This window comes from Giraffa tippelskirchi, chromosome 1, assembly GCF_054371585.1.
Source record: "Giraffa tippelskirchi isolate mGirTip1 chromosome 1, T2T-mGirTip1v1.2.pri, whole genome shotgun sequence".
Classification (NCBI taxonomy): Eukaryota; Metazoa; Chordata; class Mammalia; order Artiodactyla; family Giraffidae; genus Giraffa; species Giraffa tippelskirchi.
In genome coordinates this window covers 190,193,208-190,217,765 of record NC_137275.1, presented here as the reverse complement: position 1 = coordinate 190,217,765, position 24,558 = coordinate 190,193,208, and the positions used below count along the sequence as shown (strand labels likewise).

At 47.8% G+C, this 24,558-nt stretch overlaps 1 protein-coding gene and 1 long non-coding RNA gene across 4 annotated transcripts in view; one reads left to right on the top strand and one right to left on the bottom strand.

Moving 5' to 3' along the window:
* EBF2 (EBF transcription factor 2) overlaps positions 1 to 24,558 on the top strand; it is a 223,231-nt gene that overhangs the window by 2,285 nt on the left and 196,388 nt on the right. The window contains exons 2-7 of one of the 3 annotated variants that reach the window (XM_081516491.1): positions 4,219 to 4,681; positions 7,137 to 7,293; positions 8,347 to 8,410; positions 8,681 to 8,736; positions 9,247 to 9,320; positions 15,810 to 15,878. In XM_081516491.1, coding sequence (XP_081372617.1) covers positions 4,551 to 4,681; positions 7,137 to 7,293; positions 8,347 to 8,410; positions 8,681 to 8,736; positions 9,247 to 9,320; positions 15,810 to 15,878 — 551 coding nt within the window. In that variant the 5' untranslated portion in view covers positions 4,219 to 4,550. Of the gene's footprint in view, positions 1 to 3,970; positions 4,682 to 7,136; positions 7,294 to 8,346; positions 8,411 to 8,680; positions 8,737 to 9,246; positions 9,321 to 15,809; positions 15,879 to 24,558 lie in introns of those variants that run through there. The other 2 variants (XM_081516501.1, XM_081516510.1) reach the window with 2 other exon arrangements.
* On the bottom strand, positions 8,984 to 23,680 carry LOC145515681 (uncharacterized). The gene is made up of 2 exons (XR_014060968.1): positions 23,522 to 23,680; positions 8,984 to 10,126 (listed from the first exon to the last, which is right to left on the bottom strand). It is a non-coding gene; the product is annotated as an uncharacterized LOC145515681 (long non-coding RNA).

The following is a 24,558-nucleotide window of genomic DNA, read 5'->3' as shown; positions in this document are numbered from 1 at the left end:
CGATGGAGTCCTGAAATATTTGTAGCACATTTGTGAATACAGTAGTTCCTGCCCCTCCCCCTCCAGGGAATTCTCATTTATGAAGCGTTCAAGTCCAATTTCAATAAGAAATTTAGAGTGGAGTTGGTGGATTTGGATATTTAACTGATGCAGAGTTGAAATCTCAACTGGGAGGGAGTGGAGTTGGGTATTTAAAAACATTATTTCACGAAGCATTGTGAACTAAAATATTGTCAGGGTTCAGAGATAGTGAGCCAATCTATTTCTACTCAGACAAATAAAAATCAAAGGTGTCAACTAAAACAAACAAATTGGAAAATTCACGTCCGAAGAGAGGTTTTCGCAGAGTGCTGCTTTTTTACATATATAAAACCCAGACTGTCCCTGCGGGTCTAATTCCCTGGGAACTAGTCAGGCTCAGTTCTTCGGGTTGCTAGACCTAAGCGCCGCGTGTGTGTCTGGGAGTGGGGGTGAAGATCGGGCTGTGTGTGTATGTACGTGTGTGTGTTCTCACACCATCAATTTCATCTCTGGGCCATGCTGGACGAGAACTAGGCCCAGAGAGCAATTTTCTAAGAAAAATCTCGGAACCTCTGACGGGAGGAGAGACGCAGCGCCAGGAGACTGGACAGAGAAATAGACGAGGGAAACCGGCCTTAAAACCAGTCGGGAGGAAATTGAACGTATCGCACCAAGATGCAGATGTGAAATTTGAACGCGGGGAAGGGAAACACCCGGGGGTTTCTTGGGAAGAGTAAACAAAGGAGGGGACAAGACGGAATACCACGACCCCGACCTTGGTTTTGTGTAACTAGATGGTCAGGAAGAATTTTAATAATGTTCATCTCGGATTTTTCTCGACCCCGGCAAGGGGCGGAACGAAGCTGGCTGGCCCAAGCCCGAGAGGCGCGCGCGGGCTCCGCACCCCCGCCGGGCCGGGCTTCCCCGGGCCGCAGCTGCGCCTGCCGGGCCTCCGCGCGGCTCAGGGCGGATTTTTTGTGGCGTGTTTGAAAAGGTGGTTTGTTCGGGGGTAGCCGGAGGCCATCGAGATGCGAGAGACCCTCCGGGCGCAGCCACCGTGCCGCTCACTCCATCGTTAACCAGCGCTCCTCCTCGGCGCGGGTGGCCGACTCTGCGCCCACCCCTTCCCCAAACCCACACAGACCTAATTAAACACAACTCGGGTGGCAGAAACGCTCCTTGCTCCCCGAAGACCGAAGCGCCGCCTTTCTGGGCCCAAGGCTGCTCCCCCCGTTCCGTGCCCCCTCCACCGCCCTCCCTGCGCTAGCCAGGGAACTCGGTCCCAGCCTAGAGGGAATTTGGTTATCCGTGGCTCGAAGCCCACAGGGTCCGCAGCATCGTGGCTACCGTTCGCCCCGAACGCCCTGCGCCGCGGTGACGGGGAGGGCACCTCTAGCGCAGCCCGAGAGGAGAGGAGCGGCTCCCGGCTACACCCAGGTCAGGGTTCCGGGGCCACGATTTTTAAAACTGCCTCCTGGCTGAGCACTGAGGCCCCTGAACTTGTCTCTGGGAGGTGAGGTGGGGGCGCCCGCCGTGCGGTGTCGTCTGGTTTGGGGCGGGCAGCAGGGAGCTGGGAGAATGAACCAATTCATTCGCTTCCTGAGGGGGCATAATTTGGGTAGCAGCTGGTGCGGGAGAGAAGAGCCAGTGTCCTCGACCCTGGGTCTGCCCTTTAACCCCAGCCAACACGGGCCTCAGGGGCAGACGGTCCGGGCCAGGTCCGGGCCCTCTGCTGCCTCGGGGTCCCTAGAGGCTGCGCTCCGTACCTTTCCTGGTACGCAGCAGGTCAGAGACCCCCTGCGGGTAAAAAAAATCACCGGCCTCCTCCAAAAGTCTTGAGGGCCTCACGGGCTGTTCAACACTCTCCGCTAAGCAGCTCTGCTTAGCGGCTCTTAGTTGGCTCTGCTGGGCACGAACCGAGGATGAAGATGGGGGGTGAGTGGTTACTTGAGGTTCTGAGAAATTTACAAAGAGAGTGGGGCCAGGGTAGAAGATTCCAGGTGTTTAGTTTTTGCAGGGATGAAATCATCCATAAAATCTGCATAAAATAGAGAATTGCCTAGCTGAAACAAGAAGTTTCATCCTACAAATTTTTCCGCCCACTCTCCTTCCTTCTTTGGACATCTATCTTACTTGGCTTTTACAACAGTCCCGTTCCATAGTTCCATATTTTTATGCCCAATCGCCCTTCACCCCTGCCCTTCTCGTTCAACGACACCAATCCAGAGCCCTAGGGTGGAGATGCCACAGTCGACACAACCTAGAGGTGGGGATTTCACAACCTGTATGCTCCCCCTACCCACACCATCAGCCTCTCCAATCCCGGGATCCGGGTTTGTGTAATGAGGGTCCGCGCACCCTCTCTCCCTCCGCATCGGTTCTCAAGCGAATCTTCGCAGTAGAGTCCCTTGTGCTTCCCGAGTGCGTTCGGTCCACGCAGTCAGGTCGTGGTTTGCCCTGAGCGTAGCGTGGAGGCGCAGATCCATAGCTTTCTCAGGAGAGCGGCATTGCTGAAAAGCGCGAGCTTCCTGTCCTCCCAGGCAAACGAGTTGCAAAGGCGCTATGTCCTCTAGCGGCAAACTCTCGCAGTTCAATTGTGAGCGCTCAGCTACACCTAAGGGATCTCGTCGGGAGTCAAGGCGCACTCAGATTTGCGTCCTAAGTGTGTGTTGGGGGGTGAGGTGGGGAAGTCTCCAGAATGAAACCCAGGCTTTAGCCCGGGCCCTCTCAGTAATGAGGCTGGGAGGCCCGGGCACAGCCGCTCGAACTGTGTGGAACAGCTGATTTGTCTCCTCCACGGCAGATGGTCTTTGAGCACAGATTTGCATTCATTGTCTTCAAATCTGTTTTCGCGCTAATGTTCTAGATTTCAGCAGCAGATCTATACACAGATCAGAATACAAAAGGAGAAGCCAGAAAATAACACCCAGGCAGGAGGATTTTTTTTTTTTAATAGGCGCCGCGAGCTGCCCGGCGTAGCTAAAAAGCCTTCTAGAGTTTCAGCTGTTTGGCGGAGCTTGCCGCCGCCTCCCGGCCCTCAGCCCCCGCGGCCAGCACCGTGGCGACCGCGAGCTTCGGGCAAAGTTTCCGCAACTGCCCCGCTACCTCCTCGCAGCTCCTCTGCTGGCCCCCAGGGGCTTCGAGAACTGGCGGGGGGTGTGTGGCGGGAGGGAATGGGGACCGAAGGGAGCTCCCAGGACAAACAGCCGGGCAGCTTTCGCACTCAGCCTGCCACGATCTGTCAGCAATCTCTCATCTGCACCGGGTGCAACTCCGGCTCGCGTCCGCCGGAGGGGGGGATTTTCCTTAGTGCTCAGACCATTTCCTCCGACATCCTATTTATTTGAATAGCACTTGAGCCTTGTTCGTCCCCCTCCCGCCACCCCCTACCCCGCTCCGCTTTCATTCATATATCCTTGTCTTGAAACTTGTAAACCGCTCACAAAATGAGTGTCACCAAGTAACTCCAGGAGACTCGAGAGAGCCCGTCCGGGGAACTGTGTTGCTCTCGGGAACGTTTGCGCAAAACATTAAGTACATGTGGTCACACTCCGCTTCTTCAAAGACCTGCACACAGAACCCAAGCAGCCCTGGGAATGAATATGCCTCCCGCAGGACGAAAGTCCGCATTTAGAGGCAGGCTCGCTGAAACTTCCAGCTGCCGCGACCAGACTTATCCAGGACGCACCAGCCGGCAAGGCCAGGCTACCCGACTTCAGGGCAAGATTTGCGGGCCCCCATCTCACGCGCGCGCGCGCACACACACGCGCACGGGGTTCCGGCTAGGACTCAGCGCCCGCAGCTTTCTGTCCCCTTTCACCTCCCGGACTACAGGCAACGCCGAGCGTGGCGCGCGCCGCCTAAGGACGTCGACCAGGCCTGCCCAGCGCGGGCCAATCCCGAGCGTCCATGCAAATGAGGCTCCTTATCGGGCCTCGGCTCCGCCTCCCGCGGCCTGGGGCCGTAGTAACCCATTCATGGGGCAAGCGCGCGGTTGTAACCCGGCTCCGCAGCGCTCGCAGCCACCGCCTCCTCTCGACTCCGGGTCTTCCCCTTCCTTTTACTACCGATCCAGTTGGGGATTTTTTTTTTAATTTTTTTAAATTGGAGCGGTGGGGAGGAGCAGGGAGGGGGAGTGGGGGACCAGGAGGAAGGGGAGAGATTAGGCAGCCATCAATCTCCTCCTGTTTCTCCCAGAACAGGTGATGCTTCAAAATTGTGATCACTTTCTGGAGGCAGCGCTGCCACTGGAAGGATGCGAGCAACCTAAGGCGGAGGGCCTGAGGCGGCAGAGCTGAACTTGAGAAGGATATAACCCAAACTTTAGCTACATCAGCTCGCACCTCACGCGTGGAAGCAAAGGACAGGTTATCTTTTTTTTAATTTTCCCCCAAGAGAGACTCAAACTTGAGCACTTGATCCCTCTTCTTGGATTGCTTTTGGAGGAGACGGCTTGGTGGCAACGTTGGGAAAAGCGAGGACAGCGTTGTAACTCATTTTTTAAAGCGACAGTAGATAAGACTTTTTAAATGTTTGGGATCCAAGATACTTTAGGAAGAGGACCAGCTCTAAAAGAGAAATCGCTGGGCGCCGAGATGGATTCGGTCAGGTCCTGGGTCAGAAACGTCGGCGTGGTGGACGCCAATGTTGCGGCGCAGAGGTAACGGGACGGCCGCAGAGTGATTCTGCTCGCGATCTCTCGTCTGTTCGCTCTCTCGCTCTCGCTGTCTGTCTCCGTGTGTCACCCCCCTCGCTGGTCTCGCTTTCGCTCGTTCTCTCTCCTCTGCATCTGTCGCCCTGGCCCCGCGCGCTAGGGCTCACCCTCCGGCCGGCAGGTCGCTGCTGTTAAACACTTACCCCTCCGCCAACACTCGAATTTCTGAGCTTCCTGGGTTCCCCCACTCCTTCTCCGCAGACTACTCTTTGGGAGGAAAAATAACAAAGTAGTATCTGATGCTTCTCAGCTTGGTCCCCAGTCCTGGCAGGCGGGCCGGGCCAGGAAAGGAGAGTGAGGACCCAGACCGGCGGCCGCCGGAGAAGAGCCGGCTTACCGGCTACTCTCGGGTTTCGTCTTGCTCCTTGCGAGCGCCTCTCCTCCCGCATCTTGTGGGGAGATTCCTGGAGGCCCGGAGCCCACGGCCAGATGGCGGCGGCGGCTGGAGGAGTCGGAGAAGCCGGAGCGCGCCTGCGGGGGAAGGCGGATCGGCCGGGCGTCCAGGGAGGGGGCAGGCTGGAGGGTCTGGGCGCAGAGATAAAACAGTGGACCAGACGCACAGAGGCAGGGGTGAGGGGGAGAGAAGAGTCTAAGCAGAAAAGACGGGGAGTAACAGTAGAAGGAACCACTGAGGGAAGAAAGGAGGAAAGGAGACGTGAGACAAGCGCAGGGGTCACAAGCCTCTAGTTATACTAGTCCCTGAAGTTGACTTTGTTTTGAGGATCCTTATGCCGGGGGTTGTAAACGCCTTGTCTAGGCTGCCACCCCGTGAAGACATTCTGATTCCCCTTCCGCATCACCACTGTGGAGCTGAGATGTGTGGTCTCCAAGACCTTGTCTGCGGGAGACAGCTCCTTAACGCCCAGGAGCCCATGAACTTCTTCCCATGACTGCTACCTCTCTATCGGCTCTCCTGGCCACCCCCCTCTAAGTCCCAACTCCGCGCGGAGAAATGACTCCTGTCCAGGCCAGAACTCCAGGTGTCCCGTTTAGAGCGAAGCCGGCAGCCACCCTTGGAGGAGAGGAAGCCAAAGCCGCTTCGCTCGGGAGACCCTGACGGGCGGCAGCTCCCTCCCTTCTGCCTCAGCCCGGGGGCGCCAGTGTCCTGGAGCAGATGGCTCGCCGCGGTGGCGGCGGCTTTCCTGGCCGTCTGGGGGACTCGCTGGGCTGCGGGCCGAGGAAAAACAGGCAGGACCGCAGAGCGGGTGCCTCGGCGCAGTCGCTTAGCCGACCTCCCAAAAGACACCTCCTCTACTTTCCTCCTTTCCCCTATCCAGTAATTGTTAAAGTTGAAGCAGGCGGTCCGATGGGGGATTCTAGTCAAAATTTTACACTCTTCAGAAGAGTGAAAGTACTTGCGCGCCCTGGGGACAGACGCCCGGCGACCCCAGCGCCCCGAGCAGCTCCGTCCATCTGCTTGCTCTCCAGGGCGCCGAGTCGCCCGTTAAATGTGATCTGGCGGCCAGTTTGTCTCCGGCCGCGACAGGTCGGCGGGGAGGTGTGTGCACAGACTCAATAGGCTCCAGGGCATCTCCCGGTTCCTCCAACGCGGCTTTCGCGGTCAGCGGGTTTGGCCGGCGACGCCCAGAGATGCAGCTTGAGCCGGGAGACTGTCGGCTCCAGGCGAGGACGCGCTCTGGCTCTTAATAACATTTCGGCTTCTCCAAATTCAGCAGTTCCAGGGGCGAGGTCCTCAGGATCACGTCGTCCGTGGTGGCCCAGATCCCTAGTACTGGTCAAGGAGGCTTTCGCCCTGCCCCTAGCCCGCGCGCAACTTTTCGGAAGAGCGAGGGAAGCAGGAGGTGAGGCCTCTAGGCTTCCCGTCCGGCCCCCTCAGGGTTCTCGCCCACCGCCTTTCTGAGTAGTTTAGGAGGCGTTGTGGGTAATAGTGCCAGGACAGGTAACTCCAATGAAGATGAAGGAAAAGGGTCACTTCTTTCAAAGTGTTGAGGCGCTTAGCCCCTATGCTCCAGGCCCAGCTTCAAATCCTGACCCAGTCGGGGGAGCCACCTGAGGAACAAGATGGGGGCGGCCCGAGGGGACAAGACTTGGGCCGCTGGGGGTGGGGAGGACCCTCCGGGCTTTGGTCTGCAGTCGGGGTTCCTTGGTCTGTACTAAAGACTGGAGATTGAGCTCCCGGGAGTGGGATGCCCGCAGGCTGGAACAGCTGGCAGTAGCAGCGTCCAGCGTCCTGCTATCCTACCCCGTGGCCACAGTGACTCCTCTAAGGAGTCCCTGCTTCTTAACCGTAATAAAAGAAAAGGGCCAGAAGGGTCCAGAAATCTGGATCGAGGCCACGGACCCTTAACTCTCTGCTATGTTGCCTGGGCCCGTTTGGTAACTTCGTGTCTTTCTCTCTTTCCCCGTGTCCTGTGTCCCCACCGTGTCTCTTCATGCACAGCGGCGTAGCCCTGTCCCGAGCCCACTTTGAGAAACAGCCTCCCTCCAACTTGAGGAAATCCAACTTCTTTCACTTCGTCCTGGCGCTCTACGACAGGCAGGGGCAGCCGGTGGAGATCGAGCGCACCGCCTTTGTAGACTTTGTGGAGAACGACAAAGTAAGCTCAGGTCCCCTCTTCCCCTCGCGGGCCTCATAACTACCTCCTTGCAAAGCACTGAAGATCCCATCTGTCACTCCGGAGACTTTTCCGCTCCCATCAGGAGGGATGATAAATCGAGGCTTCTCACCCCCCAGCCTCCTAAATCAGTCGGATTTCCCCGCACCTTCTCCCGCCTGCACCTCCCGCAGGAGCGCTGGTGGCTGCGCACCCGACTCCTGGATCAGTAGCAGAGCGTGGTCAGGGACTGACCGCGGAGCAGATATCCTTCCGACAAGAGCATACATAATTTAAACATATAGCCAAGGCTGCCGCTGCCCTTCTCCGGGTTATTTATTATTATTATTTTGCACCTGCGATCGCGGCAGGGTGGGTTAGATAGGTATAAGGTGGAAACGCACAAAAACCAGTCTTGGCTTGCCAGACTACCCGCCCCAACCCTAGCCTTCTTTTCCACTCTGGTTCCCACAGCAGTGCCAGCCCCCAACCCAGGCCGGGGTGTGGGCGCTGAATTCAAGCTCAGATGAATAGGATGTGGGAGGAAGGGAACATCTCTTGCCTTCTCTGGGCCTCAGTCCTCAACTGTACAGTTCAAGTCTGGGAGCAGGCTCCTCCTAGGGCTCTTCTTGAACTTGGGCCTGGGTCCCTGAGTTCATGGCCCCAAGCCTCCGGTCCTGGTGGGACATGGCCAAATGCTGCTCTCCCAAGTGACAGGTCCCTTCCTTTCTGCAGCACCCGACGGGTTGGGTGGGGCCTGTTTAAACGCAGCATGGACATGGTGTCTGGTGGTCCCAGTCTGGGGGTCGCCCTTCTGAGGACATTTTTAAGGGGAAGGGACAGATTGTTAGAGAGGGTCAAGTGCCTGGGAGCCTTGGAAAGTTTTGGAGCGTGGCCAGAGTCCAATGTTCCTGCCCTTTGACCCGGGCCTGGGCAAGGGTCTGTTCAAAGCTGCTGGCTGACCAAGAGAAAGGCTGTGGGAGTTGGGCTAGGGAAGTCCCTTTGCTCTTTTTATCATTTTGAGGGGATGGAAAGCAAGGGTCTCTGTCTTTTCAGGAACAAGGCAACGAGAAGACCAACAACGGCACCCACTACAAGTTACAGCTTCTCTACAGCAACGGTGAGCGCCTTGCACCCCCTGAGGCGCCCGCGCAGGCCTCTTATAAGGAAGGCAGTTGACCTTGTCCTGGTCTTTGGCAGGCGTCCTCCAGGCCCAGGGAGAGCAGGGCTTCCGGAAGCTCTCTCGGAGCCAGGGGCAGGGGCGGGTGGTCTCTGACCCCAGGACGGCTCAGCTTGCACTCCACCCTGGTCCCCCGGCGTCGGGAGAGGTTTGGGGTGCCCGGGGGGGCTCCCCGGCGCTCACCTCACGCCCCCCCCATCTCCCCGGCAGGTGTCCGCACCGAGCAGGACCTGTACGTCAGGCTCATTGACTCAGTCACCAAGCAGGTGAGCCTGGCAGTTCACTCCCCTCCTCCCCCTCCCCCCTCGGCTTGCGGGTCCTGCTCTATTCTCCTCCCTCCCCGCCTTCCCTGTCTGTCTTTGAGATTTCCTGGGTCACTCTTCACAGCCCCTCCACATCAACTGACACTTTGTCTTCTCTGGGAAAAGATCTTTTTTTTCCCCTCTCTTTCCCCGAATTGTCCAGTTTCTTTCCGGTTGGGGAGGCTCTGGGGATGGGAGTAGGCGAGCAGAGGGATGAAGAGGGGAAGGACTTATTGGGAGATTCAGCAACCCCCCCCCGCCCCCGCCCCAAACATTCCCTTTTGCGACAATTATGTCCTCACCAGGGCAAACTTTTCTCTTGGTATTTCGCTCGAGTTAACCAGGCACAACTCAGGTTCAGTGCGACCAGCGGGGACTCCTGAGGAAGTGGTGGTTAGAGAGAAGAAACCCGATTCTGTTCTCGCTCTAACGTCCCCTTTTCTTCGTCCCTCCCTGCCCGCGCCTCCTTCGCAGCCCATAGCTTACGAGGGACAAAATAAGAATCCGGAAATGTGCCGAGTTCTCCTGACACACGAAGTGATGTGCAGGTAAGAGCCGTGTTTTCCTGCGGGCTTGGCTGGAACGCGGGGCAGGTGAGCAGCTCGGGGCGCGCTGACTCGCCTGCGTCTCCGGCGCTGACCTTGGGGAGTGGTGGCGCGCTTGGGCGGGCGGCCTCCCCGGGACTTGCTCCTGGGGCCGGTTGGCTGGATTTCCTCCTTAAAAGTCTTTCTAAGAACAAATCGATCAGGACTCGAAAAGGCAACCCAAAACTACCCAGAATTCCACCCCTAGGCGTGGCACGAGTTGCTCCGTGGAAGACCTGCAGTCCAGCGGTCCGCGGGACGCGGGGAGGGGCTGGGCAGGCGCGGGTCGAGTTTGGGATGGGGACTTTCCCTGAGCCGGTCGCCGTCCAAGGTCCGTACGGCTCGGTTCCCGCAAGTCGCGCGCATTCTAGGGGTAGATGTCCAGGAGGGGCCACTTGTAGAGTTACCGAGTCAAGGTTTTGGAACTACTCAGTCTGGACAGGCGAGAGGGTCGAGCGGTCCATTTTGGGGGTGCTACCCCCTTGTCCCCCAGATGAGGCATCTGTCTGTGATGCAGGAGCGTTTTCTTCGTGCGGGGACGTTTCTTTTCCTAGATTTCCTGAGCCAGGGGGGTTTCTTAGGTCAGGATGAACTACCGGGCAATGGATGGGAGGAACTGGGAGAGAACCTCACCAGGTAGATCCGGGGTCTGGAGCAACAGCTGGATTTTGATGGCAGAGTTGTAAAAGGTGCAATCTACCCGGATTCCTACACCATTTCCCATTTTCTTTTCTGAGATCAATTCATTCCATTTTGGGTCCTTTCTTCTCCTGAACCAGAAAAAAAAAAATTTTTTTTTTAAATAGAAGAAATTAACCTGTACATTTATTCATTCTTTCAACAAATGTATATTGGATGTCTAATATGTGCTAGTTATGGGGGATCCCACAGCAAAGGAGAAAGGATATAGAAAAGAAACTCTGGAAAGAAGTGGCTATTTTACTCTAAAAATTTCGATGTATAGCCATACATGGTTTTCTTCCTCCAAAATCTCTGATTGGAGAGAAAGCCTCAATTCTTTCATACTCTGCTACTGCTTCAGTGAATGTCTTCCAACATCAGCCTTGCTAGCTTTGGGTAATTGCAAACCATCTGATTTAGTTTGAATTGTTTTATGGGCAGCTCCTGGCAGCCCTGTCTCCTTCCCCACCCAGTCAGGAAGAAACCATTACAATCAGACATGTTTGTTTTGGTTTTGACCAAGTATTAGAAAAACAAACTTTGCCAACTGCAAAGTTCAGCTCTGTCAGTGGCCTCAGCTGAGGGGATTGAGGGTTCCCTGCCTGAGTAGCTGGGTGAGGTGTAGGTAAGCAGATCAGTACTCCATTATCCCAGGGCTCCTTGATAGGTACATTCAGAAAGAAAATACAATTCCAAGGTGACCTTGCATGTGATAAACTAGGTTAAATAGAACATTTTGATTTGGTTGGCTAATTGAAGGGTGGGTTTTTGGCTTTTAAATTCTTCTTTCTACTGTCAAACATTTTTGTGGGGAGAGATTATCTTCTTTAAAAAAAGAAAACAAAACCCAAGTCTGGCCCATTGTCTGACGAATTATACATATCACTTTAAATAATACTTGCACACCCCATCCAGCTGTAGTTCAGGCTGACATTTTTATTTTTAAGCCCAATCAAATCCACCTCATTTTATGCTGTTTAAGTAGCAGCATCAATTTTTAAAGCCTCTAGTTTAGTCTGCATTAGTAACACAATATAAAAATTTAATGTACTGTAACTTCTCTTCATTTGAGACCTGGGAAGATGCTCTGCTATTTTCTTCCCAAACTAGAATTTAAAACAAATATTAATTATGGGTAAATAAATGATCCATGGAATGGGTATTGTGTCTGTAGTTGTGTGTGTGTGTGTGTGTGTGTGTGTGCGTGTGCTCATTGGGAGATGAGCTGGAGTGATAGCAGATTTGGATCTATCTAAAAGGGAGGATCCCGTTCAATCTGTCAGTCAGAGCTGGTTGACTCTGCAATCAGGAAAAAAAGTTCCCTCTCTCACGTTTTAAGAGTCAGTTATCAAAGTTAGTGATTAAGGAATGAGTCAGATGAGCCCCATTTCTCAATGGGTACTGCACATACAGTGTTTCATTTGCATGGTGTTTGTGGCATACCTGCAAATTTTCCTGAATGCTTTTGTTCTGTCACCTTTGGTTAACAGCAACAAAGACAAACAGACAAAACAAAAACAAAAACTCATAAACTGATGTTTTGCTTTTAGGGGGGCAACAAAATAAATCTCTTTTAGGTATAACTTTTCTCTTCCTTCCCCAGTTGTCTCCACTCCCCTCTTCCCTGCTTCAGTTCATTTTGCCAATTATTAGCAAGGAGAAATCTAGTTGTTATGTCGCTGCCAGCCACCCCTGTGCCCTCAATGCTCAGAGGGTTAAAAGATATTATAATTTGAACAGAAGTCGTCTCAAGGCCTACAGCTGGCTAATAACAGTGTTGTATTGAGCCGGAGCAAACCCCACAGCTGTGACTTTTCGCCACAAGGCGCAGGCTAGACGGGGCCCTAATCAGATGGGCCAGCCGGGCAGTGGGGCCAGTGTCTTTATCGGCCAGATGGTGTGAATTTAGACACTTTTGTTATGCAATCGCAGGGAGGAGTTGGGGAGAAGAAAACAAAACAAAAGCTACCATGCTGTGCGCTTATTTGAGTTTGAAATTAGAGACAGATTTTTGAAAGTTGAGGGTTGAATTTTAAAAACGATTTTGGAGGGGAAAGGGCACACTGGCTAGGAGTTTGGCTGACTGGACACTCTCTGCCCGAGACTGGTGCTTTTTCCCCTTTGCTTATCCCCCATCTTGATCCCTTTCTGAAAAATGCAGGTAAGATTCAGCCTCGGGATAAAATTTTTCCTATTCCCCACCTCTCATCCCCAACTGGTTTGATTTTTTTTTTTTTTTTCTCTTTCCCTCTCCAAAGATCCCACAAGGAGATAGGGAGGGAAGAAGAGGCCTGTGAGCAAGCTGAGAGTATTTCAGGTAAAAGGTTCTCCAAATAAGGACTAGAGTAAAATAAGCCAAACCATGCCGAGTGAGGAGCAGAGGAAGAGCTTTCATTTTCATTCATTAGGGGAAAAAAAGTACTTTAGGTCTTCCCCGTGGAAGTTAGAGACACAGCCTTAACCCAGCGCAAGTTCAGTTTCCTCTTCTCTTTGTTTCCCATTTCTTATTTTTCAGTCTTATTCAGTTTTTAAAAAATACTTTTGGACTTAGAATGACTGGCTTGTTAGAAAATATCCCTAAGAAACCTTTTAATGAAAATAACTGAACCTGAAGTTGGTCACACAGGCTTTGTGTCTACACCGAAAAGAAGCGAGATTTGAGCTGGTTATCTGAGTAATTCAGGGACCTGGTCCTTCATGTCAACACCCCACGTCCCTGATCTCAGAGCAATTGTTTGGGGAATGTGAGTTCATGGAAGTCTTATATTCTCAACTTCCCTTTGCTTATGTTACTATTGCTGGTTTGAGAACTGAATGCCATTTAAGAAACCAAGTAAAGAATAACCAGGACATCTTGATGAGAACTTTTCTTAAAAAAAAAAAAAAAATTAGCTTTGGCTAACCCAGAGAAATTTGATGAAGGACTCAGATGGGGTGAATACAGTCCACTCCTATAATTTTTTTACCTTCACTATTATAGTCCAACAGCTGAGTGCTTGCTGCATCTTTTTTGAGTGTTAACATTAGATATTATACTTAAATATGTTACTGTTGGAAAATGGAAGATTGGACCCTAAAGTTTCTCTGCATTTTTCTTGGAATATCATTTCTTTCCCTGAGTGGATTCCCCACCTTGTATTTCCCTGGCACCAGGCTTACATTTTTATCTATTTTTCTTTTCCTCCAGAGAAAGCCCCCACGGAGAGCAGCTGAATTCAGCTGAGCAATTTTGCAAACTTACTTGGCTTCCTCAGAATCACTCCTTCTCAAACTAAATAGATTGGCACATTCTGAATGTGTTCTCTTGTAATTAGATTGTACTTAGACTCGCACACAGATTCAGGTTCGATTGACCTGCTGGTGATGTCAAAGAGGAGTCTCATTAGAAGGTCTTCAGACACCTAGCATGGATAGGATTTTTGAAATTGTCTTGCTAAGAAGAAAAGGTTTGTTTGGGCTGCAAAGGTATTATTCTGCTGATGTAAACAATAGAAATAATAGAGGTGGGAGATAGGAATTGGGAGGGAGGTGGGGAAGAGTGATGGGGATGGGTAAGGAGTTGGGAAAAGAGACAAGGGTTTTGGGAGGTGGGAGAGCAGCTGGCCAGCATTTTTATTGGTGTTAATCTTGGGATGGGTTGGAATTTTCAAAGTTAAGACTTAATATAATTTCGAAGGCAAAATATTATTTCAGAGAGTTTCAGTGGCAAATGCTAGCATCTAAGAAAGTTGAGACAAGCTTTCTTTTACTTCCTACTGCCCATTGGGTGAAAGTTTTTTTAAGCATATCTCACATATTTTTAACTTTTGGAGAATAGTAGAATTGTTCACTGAAGAATCCACACATCCCTACATATGACATATGAACTTGAAATTTCTTTTTAAAAGTATCTGTTTGTTTGTTGATAGTTCTGTAGAGGATCAGAGAGTGCACTGTGGAGAACCAGTAAGCAAATCTAAGACTGGGCTGGTGTTGGGCCTTTGGGTCTTTGCTACCACACGGCTTCATCCTTTTCCTTAATCTGTCGCCACTTTTGAATTGAAAGATGCTTGGGGAATCTCATAGCCTCGTGGACTTCTTAAACCTAGAAGGGACTCTAGATAATCTAGTCCAACACTTTAATTTCATGTATCACGAAGGCCAAGCCCAGAAGGGTTAAAGAGATTTGACTGCATTCATGCAGCTGACTAATGACAAAGTTGGGTTAGACATCAGAGCTCCAGTTCCCACTTAACCAATCCTTCTATTGCGCTGCATCATCTTAAACCATAGAGAGGCTATCACAGGAAGGGCAGCACTTACACAAATTTGGTTATTGCCAGTGTTTATGAGATGTATTCTCCAAGTGGTGTGGATGAGAGTGCTGTCTTTATAAGCCATGTCAAGACTATGTCCTCTACCAACTACTGTGACAGTGGACCATGTGCTTGGATGAGCTGAGAGGTATTTAGAAGTCTGTGGTCCTCTAGAGTGTATCATACAGAGTGAAGTCAGAAAGAGAAAAACAAGTATCATAGATTAACGGATATGTGGAATCCAGGAAAATGGTTCAGATGAACCTATTTCTAAGGCACGAATAGAGACACAGACATAGAGAATGGACATGTGGACGCGGGGGGAAGGGGAGGGTGGGATGAATTTGGAAAGTAGCACTGACATATATACACTCCATGTGTAAAATAGATAGCTGGTGGGAAGCTGCCGTATGGTGAGCTCAGCTAGGTACTCTGTGATGACCTAGAGGAGTGGGATGGGGAAGTGGGGTGGGATGGGGAAGTGGGGTGGGAGGGAGGGCCAAGAGGGAGGGGATATATGTATACCTATGACTGATTCACGTTGTTGTACAGCAGAAACTAACTCAACATTATAAAGTTATTATATTCTAATAAAAACGATTTAAGAAAAGGTTAAAAAAAATGGAAGTCTGTGGTCCTGACAAGGAGCAGACAGGCAGTATGGGGATGTGATTTTCCTGTGCTTCTGGCCACCCAGCCTCCCTTGCTCCTTTCATATTTGTTTAGGACTTCCATGCCTTTTGGAGGGGAGTGTTTTGTTCTATTTAGGTCCTACTGAGTCCTTCCCATCTCCATCTGTTGTATTTGCTAGGGCCTCTTCTAAGTCCCATTTCTGTTCCAGACCTGGTGAAAATGATTAGAGATATCTTTTTACATTTCCCTGCTTAATTTTTTTCCCCCATTTGACAATGCACACCATAGTTCTGGTAATCTTCCTTCACCTTTAGAAAATGATGGAAATGAATGAATAAATGGATGAATGAATGATTATAAAGTACACTGAGTTCTGTGAAGAAAGCTGTTATGTAACTAAGCTTTATAATAATTCAGGCAGCTACATGGGGTCTTTTTTTTTTTTTTAATACATCTTCCTTTCCCTTATTCCTTCAAGTATTTATTGACACAAAGATCTAAAAAAAAATACAATAATAAAATCATTCAACATGGAGCTGGAGGTGACCTTCTAGATCTTAAAGTCCAAGTACCCATCATTCAGGTTACAAATAAAGCTCTGGGGAAAGTTGTGATTTGCTGAGAATTACGTTTATAAGTCATAGATGGAGAATTTGGATGAATAGTTTGGGGCTTCATGTTTAGTGTTTCTGAACATAGCCATACATTCATGCTCAAGTAGCTGATAGTTAAGCAGCTACCAAGAATGTACTCATTTTTGTGAATGTTCTTAACATTGTATGCTCACTGTACTTTCTGAATTTTAACGTTTCATTTATTCTTTTCATTCCTCCCCAACCTACAGTCGGTGTTGTGAAAAGAAAAGTTGTGGCAACCGAAATGAGACTCCTTCAGACCCTGTCATCATCGACAGGTAGGGGGAAAAAGTGATTTTTTTTTTTTAAAGCATTTCTGGTTTTTCTCTTTTAGCATCTCAGCTCTGAGTACCGATCACTGGGCTTTGCTGTAAGGTTGGTTACATGTTATCTTCAAGGCATGGAGCTGGTCTGACACGTGTTTTCTTGTTTTGGTTGGTGTTTCTTGGAAGAAGTCAGAACCTTCCTTTTTGAACAGATTTCTCGTCTTTTCCAGGTGCTCTGACTTCCGCCTAATGGGAAAGGGTGGTGAAGAATGCCATCTCTCTCACCTGGCAGAAATAGGGTCTCATTTAGTTTTCTAGAAGAAGCAGTGCAGTTTCCTAGAAGAGGCAGTGCGCCCGAAGTTACTCGGTCACTTCCTCATCACTTTCTGTGATTGCTGTTGGGCTTGAAGACTGTCAAATTAGATTATGGTTTGGGGATGATGACAAGCTTTCCGTTGCACAGGGGAGGTTCCTTTCTACCACAGAGGGTTGCATTCCAGGTCCTATGTTATGTTCAGAGTGGAAAAGATTCTTTGGGACAAGATGTTAATTCATTGAAATGTGATTTCGGCCTCCTCGGCTGTATGTTTTTGTGATTGGAACCAGAGCTTACAAACCAGTGAAGAAATACCAAATTAACTTCCAGCAATCATGTAATTTTTAAGAAATCCCATATTCCCACCCCTAATTTTTTCTCTTTCGTTAAAAAACGGAAGAATTCCCTCTTGCTTCTTTCTTTGGGTTTTTGTGTTTCTAGACAGGTCCTGAAATGAATTGGAGCGGCCGCAGTCTCTAAAGTTGTTATTCCAATATTCCAACAAATTCTCAGTTGGGAGAATGGAACCTCTGGCATTCTTCCCAGAAAGCCAGCTTGCTTTCTTTGTGGAAAGTATAGCATAGCCCTAGGAATGAGGAGGCTGGAATTCTGATCCTATCCTAGCTTCTGACCTTGGACACAGCACTCAACATCTCTGCTTAGTGGTGTCACAGAGGGTATAGAGTTGGAGGGTATGGCTTGCTGTTGGACGTTGCAGAAGGTTGCTAAAATATACATGGCAGTTTTGCAATATTCCCTGAGATGCTTGGAGGAAGATGACAGTCAAGTAGGAAATGTTTGCTGGATGTATAGAGTGCCTTCACCATCTTAGGAGGTTCAAGTGAGACCTATTTGAGGAAGTTCTTTGGAATTCCTTTAGTTTTTCTGAAAGCAAATAGAAGCTTAAAATTAATGAGTTGTAGGAACTCTGTGGGACCAGCTGTCTTCCTCGTTTGTTGGGTGAAAAGGCTGAACTCAGAAATGGTGATGTGACTTGCCCACGGTTACAATCCGGTTGGAGTGAAGCTGGTGCTCGGACACAGCTGTCCTCACTTCTGGCCTGTGAGGCTCTTATTGCCACAACCCTTTCCTCCCAGCACTCTCTGTCCCAGTTTATACGATCACACATAATATAATTTCCCAGGCTTCCCTGGTGGCTCAGTGGTAAAGAACCCACCTGCTAATGCAGAAGATGCAGGTTTGATCCCTGGGTCGGGAAGATTCTCTGGAGAAGGAAATGGAAACCTATGCAACCTGCTTCAGTATTCTGGGAATCTTCATTAGACTCTTGTCTAATTGCTCTTGACTGTCTTCTGGGCTTCCCTTTGCCTTCTTCTCTTCATTTGTGGAAGGGAGAAAGTATGAAGGCAGAAATCTCATGGAGAGACGAGCCTGGTGGGCTACAGTCCATAGAGTTGAATAAGAGTCAGACACGACTTAGTGATGAAATAACAACACATTTCCCAGCTTCCTAGTATACCCTGGGGTGCTCTGGAGGATATGAAGCCTATGAGAGCAGTGTAGACACGAGTTCAGTCCTTTCCAGCATGTCCACTGAGCTCTCTAATCTTTGTCTAGTCTTTTTTTTAAAACTAACTTTAGCTCCTCTTTCAAGAAGATATTCTAACCTCATGGTTGTGATATCTTTTCTTATAATAAACACCCCATAAACCAGCTTTAGAAATGTTTGCAAACCCAAAAATGCCTACCTGCATGTTACATCTCATAAGCACACGTTCTAAAGACTCTGCATTTAGTAGCAGTCCTTTCTCTAAGAAACTATGTATAGCCCGAATGCAGGGAGAAAGAAATACACTGTTTTCTTTCCATATAAAACACATGTTAATGTACATAGGCTTTTGGCATCTATGGAGAGAAACAATTTTCAGGTTATGTGCCTTCATTGTTTGTGCTAGAATGCTTTAAATTCTTCTGAGAAGGTGGACATTGTATTTTAGCTGTGTCTTAGGGAGCTTTATGTGATGGTGGCATTTATTTTTATTAGCTGGTGCACAATTAAACAGCCTGGTGATGTCTCTGCATCGCTTGTAATATGTGTTACTTCTGAAGTATTGTGCATCTGCATGTGGAAACATACATACCAAAGGGTGCTATAAATCGGCCAGGGATCAGGTTTTTTTTAAAGAACTCATTTTGTTATAAACAGATGCATTTGTTCAGCTTCCACATCAGAGGGCTTTTGTTTGAAGATACTGGTTGTTCCTCTATCAGAATCTTGTCTTTTATTTCCTGACTGTCTTCAGGGCTTCCCTCTGCCTCTTTTCTTTCATTTGTGGAAGGAGAAGAGGATTGAAGGCAGGCTTCCCTTTGCTGGAGGTGGGATGGGTGGCTTGTGTTGTCAAGCAGTACTTCTGGTCCCTGGGTTCAACACCTGCCACCTTAGAGATGTTTAAACAACCCACGAGCTAAGGGGTTGAGATAACCCAACAGGTGCTAAGTAGTCTATTTTGAATTTCCTCTGAGTAAATATAGAACTCTCTTCTTTGTCCTTGTTCCTATACGACTAATTATCTCCTCCTCCTTCTCACTCCATCTAACCAGATGCAGTTAATTTACACGGTCTATCTTTGAATTTCTCACACAACAGCCATGTTCCACTGTGACTCCAGGGAAGCTGGTTTATTTCCTTGAAATTGTGCAAGTTGGCGGGGGGAGGGGGCCCTTCAAGACTGGTTCCCAAACTTTTCACCGCCAGGGACCCCTTTTATTTTTTCCTTTGCAGAACCAGGTTCTGCAAGATTTTGCCTGCCAAGCTGCAATGAACAAGTCATAATCCAGCTGTAATTTAATTTTTATTACTTGAAGATGTACAACAGAATGGGAAGGAAAAATCTCATCCCAGAAATGCCCTTGATCTCTGGACTTTCCTGGCAGTGCAGTGGTTAAGACTCCATGTTTCCACTGCAGGGGGTAGGGGTTTGATACCCGGTCAGAGACTAAGATCTTGCAAGCCTAGCAGTACAGCCAAAAATAAAGAAATAATTTTTTAAAATGTCCTTAATCTCATCAATAGCTGATCAGAGTTTCCGATTGGGACAAGAACTGCTAGTATTACCACACTAACTTGATAGACTGCCAGCTCAAACATGAAACAACCTGACTTTTCACTTAGCCCCATGTGACCATGTCCTGGGCAGACACTCCATTTCTAATAGGCTATTTGAAATACGACAGATAGCTTCCTCAACCTCATGGCCCCTTAACTGAAAATCGTTGGATTTTTACAATGGGGCATCCCTATCAGAGACTGTGTTCTCCATTTCCTAAGACCTAGCCCCATACTGGGAATTTTTTTCCTCTGCCTATGTGACTGCCATCCTTTATCTCTCTAGAAACATAAATTTGATTCTTATTTTCAGTTGTCTTTGAAGCATGCTTTTGTGAATTCTTGGGTAGCCACACCCCTTTCCAAAAAGCCAGGCCAACACACAGCCCAGTAGGACTTGCTGCTAAATCACAGGCCCCCAGGAGAGCCTTCCTTCTGTGTAGAAACACGTGCACAGCATGGCGGTAGTGTTTATTCATTTTGAGTGTAAAAATCTGAAAAAAAAAACCCTCAACAGAACAGACAAAGTCAACAATGAAAACACATTCCCTACTGAGGTCTTCAGGGTACACCTTGTCCATAAAGATCTCGGTGTGGTAAATAAAAATAAAAAGACTCAAACTGATTTACATTTTGGGCTTTCAGATGGTGGAGGTGGTTTAGTTGCTAAGTCATGTTTGACTCTTGCGACCTCATGGACTGTAGCCCACCAGGCTCCTCTGTCCATGGAGTTCTCCAGGCAAGAATACTGGAGTGGGTAGCCATTCCCTTCTCCAGGGGATCTTCTTGACCCATGGGTCAAACCCTGATCCCTGGTGTTGTAGGCGGATTCTTTACTGTCTGAGCCATGGGGAAGCCCTTGGTGGTCCAGGGAAAGAGGATTTTAGGGACATTCTCACTGACTTGGGAGAAGGATAAAGAGTGTTTATTGTTCTTGTTCTTGTAGTCCCATGAAAAGTCAGATGAGAGGAGAGGACAAGGGTTCTTTTTGGATATTTGTAGGCTGCCTCTGTCCATGATATTTTCTATTAAAAGGGCAGCTCCAACCTATTTCTCACATGATAAATATCCTAATGTTTTGTCTTTGGATCTTGGTATTCTGTATTTATGAACTCTGCTTCTGCTTCCAGAAGGACCATTGTAAATTTTGATGGTTTTTGTTTATTTTACTTTTCAAGAAGCCAAGCAAACATCAGAATAACCTTCATTCAAAAGGTTTATGCAAAAGGATCTAGTATTTATTTGCTCATTAGCAGTTTTTCTGATATTATCTTCCTTTAAAAAATTTTAAAAAATTATTGTAAAATATATATAACATAAAATTGACTATCTTAACCATTTAAAAATGTATAGTTTAGAGGTATTAAGTGCATTCACCTTGCTGTGTAACCATCACCACCATACATTTACAGAATTCTTTTCATCTTTCCAAATGGAAACTCTGTACTGATTAAATCCTGATTCCCCCTCTCCCCTCTCCCAGTTCCTGGCAACCGCCATGCTGCTTTCTACCTCTATGAATGACTCCCATAGTTACTTCATATAATATTTTATTTATCCTTTTCTGACTGGCTTATTTCACAGAATCATATCCTTAGGGTTCCTTCATGTTGTGACTTATGTCAAAATTTCTTTCTTTTTAAAGACCAAGTAATATTCCATTGAATGATGATACTAGATTTTATTTTTTCATCTGTCAGTGGACACATGGCTTGCTTCAACCTTTTGGCTCTTGTGAATAATATTTCCATGCACATGGGTGTAAAAATATCTCTGTGAGTCTCTATTTTTAATTCTTTTGGAAACATATCCAGAAGTTCAACTGGTACATCATGTGGTAGTTTAAAGAACTGTCATGCCATGTCCATAGTGGTTACACCATTTTACACTCCCAGCCGCAGTGCACAAAGGTTTCCGTTTCTGCCACATCCCCACATCACTTGTTATTTGCTTGTTTAGTTTTGTTTTATGTTTTGATAGTTGCCATCCTAATGGGTATGAATTTTTTTTTTTCTTTCTAAGTGATCCTTTCTCCTGCTGCCATCTTGGTAGGCATCTTCACCTGCTGCTCTCCCTATGGTCCAGGCTTCTCATTTGCCTTTTCCCTGCCAACTGGCACATGCTCTTCCTGCTTCTCTATGCCTCACCGACTACCTCATTCACTGGAGAAGTGTCTGGATCCTCTTTCCTCTGGGCTGTATTTGTTATTCCTCTATCCATGTATCACTGAATTCTACAAAGTGTTATTGGTGGAAGGGGAGCTTTCAGAGAATACCTCTTAGAAGTAAAGCCTTTATTGACCCTCCATGCCTGCTAGAGGGTGTTGCCTTAATTCTGAACACTGGAGTTTTTCTTTCAGTTAATTTATCAAATGAAACTCCATACTCATCTATTGTTGATTTGTGATGTAGATTCTACTTTTAATCTCACTGTCCCTTTCAGCATAGAAACAGTACTTTTTAAAAAAATTATTAAAAAATTAATAGTTGCTTTACAATGTTATGTTAGTTTCTATTGTTAGTTTCTACTTCCTGACAGGCTCCTCTGTCCATGGAATTCTCCAGGCAAGAATACTGGAGTGGGTAGCCATTCCCTTCTCCAGGGGATCTTCCTGACCCACAGATAAAACCCAGGTGTCCTGCATTGCAGGTGAATTCCTTATCATTTGAGCCATCAGCGGAGCCCAATTAATACTTACAATGTTGTGTTAGTTTCTACTGTACAGCAAAATGAATCAGTTATATGTATACATGTACCCCCTCTTTTATAGATTTCCTTCCCATTTAGGTCATAGAGCCTTGAGTAGAGTTCCTTGTGCTGTACAAGAGGCTCTCATTGGTTATCTGTTTCATCCATAGTATCAATAGGATATGAAAATGAAAGTGAAAGTGAAGTTGCTCAGTTGTGTCCAACTCTTTGCAACCCTATGGACTATAGCCTACCAGGCTCCTCTGTCCATGGGATTTTCCAGGCAAGAGTACTGGAGTGGGTTGCTATGTCCTTCTCCAGGGGATCTTCCCGACCCAGGGATCAAACCAGGGTCTAACGCATTGTAGGCAGATGCTTTACTGTCTGAGCCACAAGGGAAGTCCCATTAATAGGGTATATATCAATCCAAATCTCTCAATTCCTCCCACTTTCCCTTTCCCCACTTCATATCCATAAGTTTGTTCTCTGCAACTGTGTCTCTATTTTTGAGAAGCAGTTTTTGGATAGCAGTTGGAATTGAACTGTTGGTGAGATTTATGCCCACAAAGCCTAGTGGATTCTTGCCATCACAGGCCACTGAGGCTGGTTTTCAGCCTGTGACCATTCCCTCCCTCTCCCTGGAAAAGGACCAGCCAGGTATATCAGTAGTAACTCCCCCTGAATGAAGGACTCTGTCTCTGAGGAGGAAGGGTAAGGATAGTACTCAACATTTATGTGACACTTAATGGGCACTTATTGTGTGCTGGACATCATGCTAAGCAATTTGTTTTCACCTAATAATCTTAATTGGTCTTTAATAATTGAGCAAAGTCTTGAATTTTACAGAGGAAGAAATGAGTCTGAAGGAGGTAGGTAACTCGGCCAAGGTCACAAAGGCAGTTTCCGTGGTGAAATTGGAGTGTTGTCAATGGGTGGAAGTTATGATGAAACAGAGTTTGGCATAATAGAAGGAAAAGCTTTCCAGAATTTAGAGCTGTTGAAGGACAGAAAAGCCTTGTGAGCATGGTCTTAAGAACTCCTGATAGGAGGACTAGAGAAGGGAAATATTCTCTGGGAAGTTGTGGGCATCACTGGCCTGTGGTCTAGTGGTTTAGTCGCTAAGTTGTCTCTGACTCTTGCGACTCCATGAACTGTAGCCTGCCAGACTCCTCTGTCCTTGGCATTTCCCAGACATGAATACTGAAGTGGGTTGCCATTTCCTTCTCCAGGGGATCTTCCTGACCCAGGGATCGAACCCACGTCTCCTGCATTAGCAGGCAGATTCTTTACTGCTGAGCCACCAGAGAAGCCCAGATCACTGGCCTCTGAAGTATCATTTAACTTTGAGACTGTACAAGTCACATTCAATGGTGTGACAGGTTTGATGGACTATCGGTCCCCAGAGAGACGACATGGTTTAGCAGGAATGGTCCAGGACTAGGATCAGGACACCTGCTTCTGACCCCAGATCATTTAGTAACTTAGCTGTCTAATGTCACAGAGGTCATGAGCCACCTCCCTAAGCCTCAGTTTCCCTATCTGTAAAATGAAGTGCTGTGGATTAATGGATGACTTTTACATTACCTTCCAGCTCTAAACCCTCTGCTTCTAGCCAAGGCCCAGATTTGGGTGTCAGACGTGCTGATTCATCCTCCTTGCTCATCAGTAATTTACAGGAGCTCTTCACATGTGCCATCTCTGCATAGACTCCTCATCGCCAGGGTAGCTGAGCCCAGTGCTGTGAAGAGTCTATGAAATCGTGGCCCTCAGCTCTTTTTTTAACAATGAAAATTCCATTCCCTCCGAGAGGTTTAGATTTTCTCACTAAAAAACACAGATTATTTAACCAAAGTGAAACATCATTCTTTTATATTCATCTTCCTTTGTTTTCTAGTAAAACCTTTGCTAGTTTCTTGGCCGTTTTGGGGAGATGCAGGTAGGAGAAGGACTCCTTTACTTTCTGGTGTAGAAAAACGTCCCTTTGGGTTGAAACACTTCACTAGATGACAACGTAAGCCAAGTGGTAAATAAGAAACAGAGTTTCCTTTGAGAAAGTCATTCTCCTCCTCCTGATTAAAGAGCTGAAAAGTTATGATATTCATTTCTGTAGTTGTGTTAGTGTTTTTTTTAATTAAAAAATTTAATTTTAATTTCCCCCTCAAACTCCCCTCTCATCGAGGCTGCCATGTAACAGTAAGCAGAGTTCCCTGTGCTGTACAGTAGGACCATGTTGGTTATCCACTTTAAATGTAGCAGTGTGTACATGTCCATCACATGTACATCCTACCTATCCCTACCTATCCCTTCCCCCCATCCTTCCCCAGGAATAACCATGAGCTCATTCTTGAGGTCTGTGAATCTGTTTCTGCTTTGTAAGTAAACTCATTTGTATCATTTCTTTTTATATTCCACATATAAAGAATGTCATACAGTATTTCTCTTTCTCTGTCTGACTTACTTCACTCAGTATGACAGTCTCCAAGTTCATCCATGTTGCTGCAAATGGCATTAGTTCATTCTTTTTAATGGCTGAGTACTATTCCACTGTTTATATGTACCACATCCTTTTTTATTCATTCCTTTGGGTTTTTAAGAATTATACTGACTCCACTTGACTGACC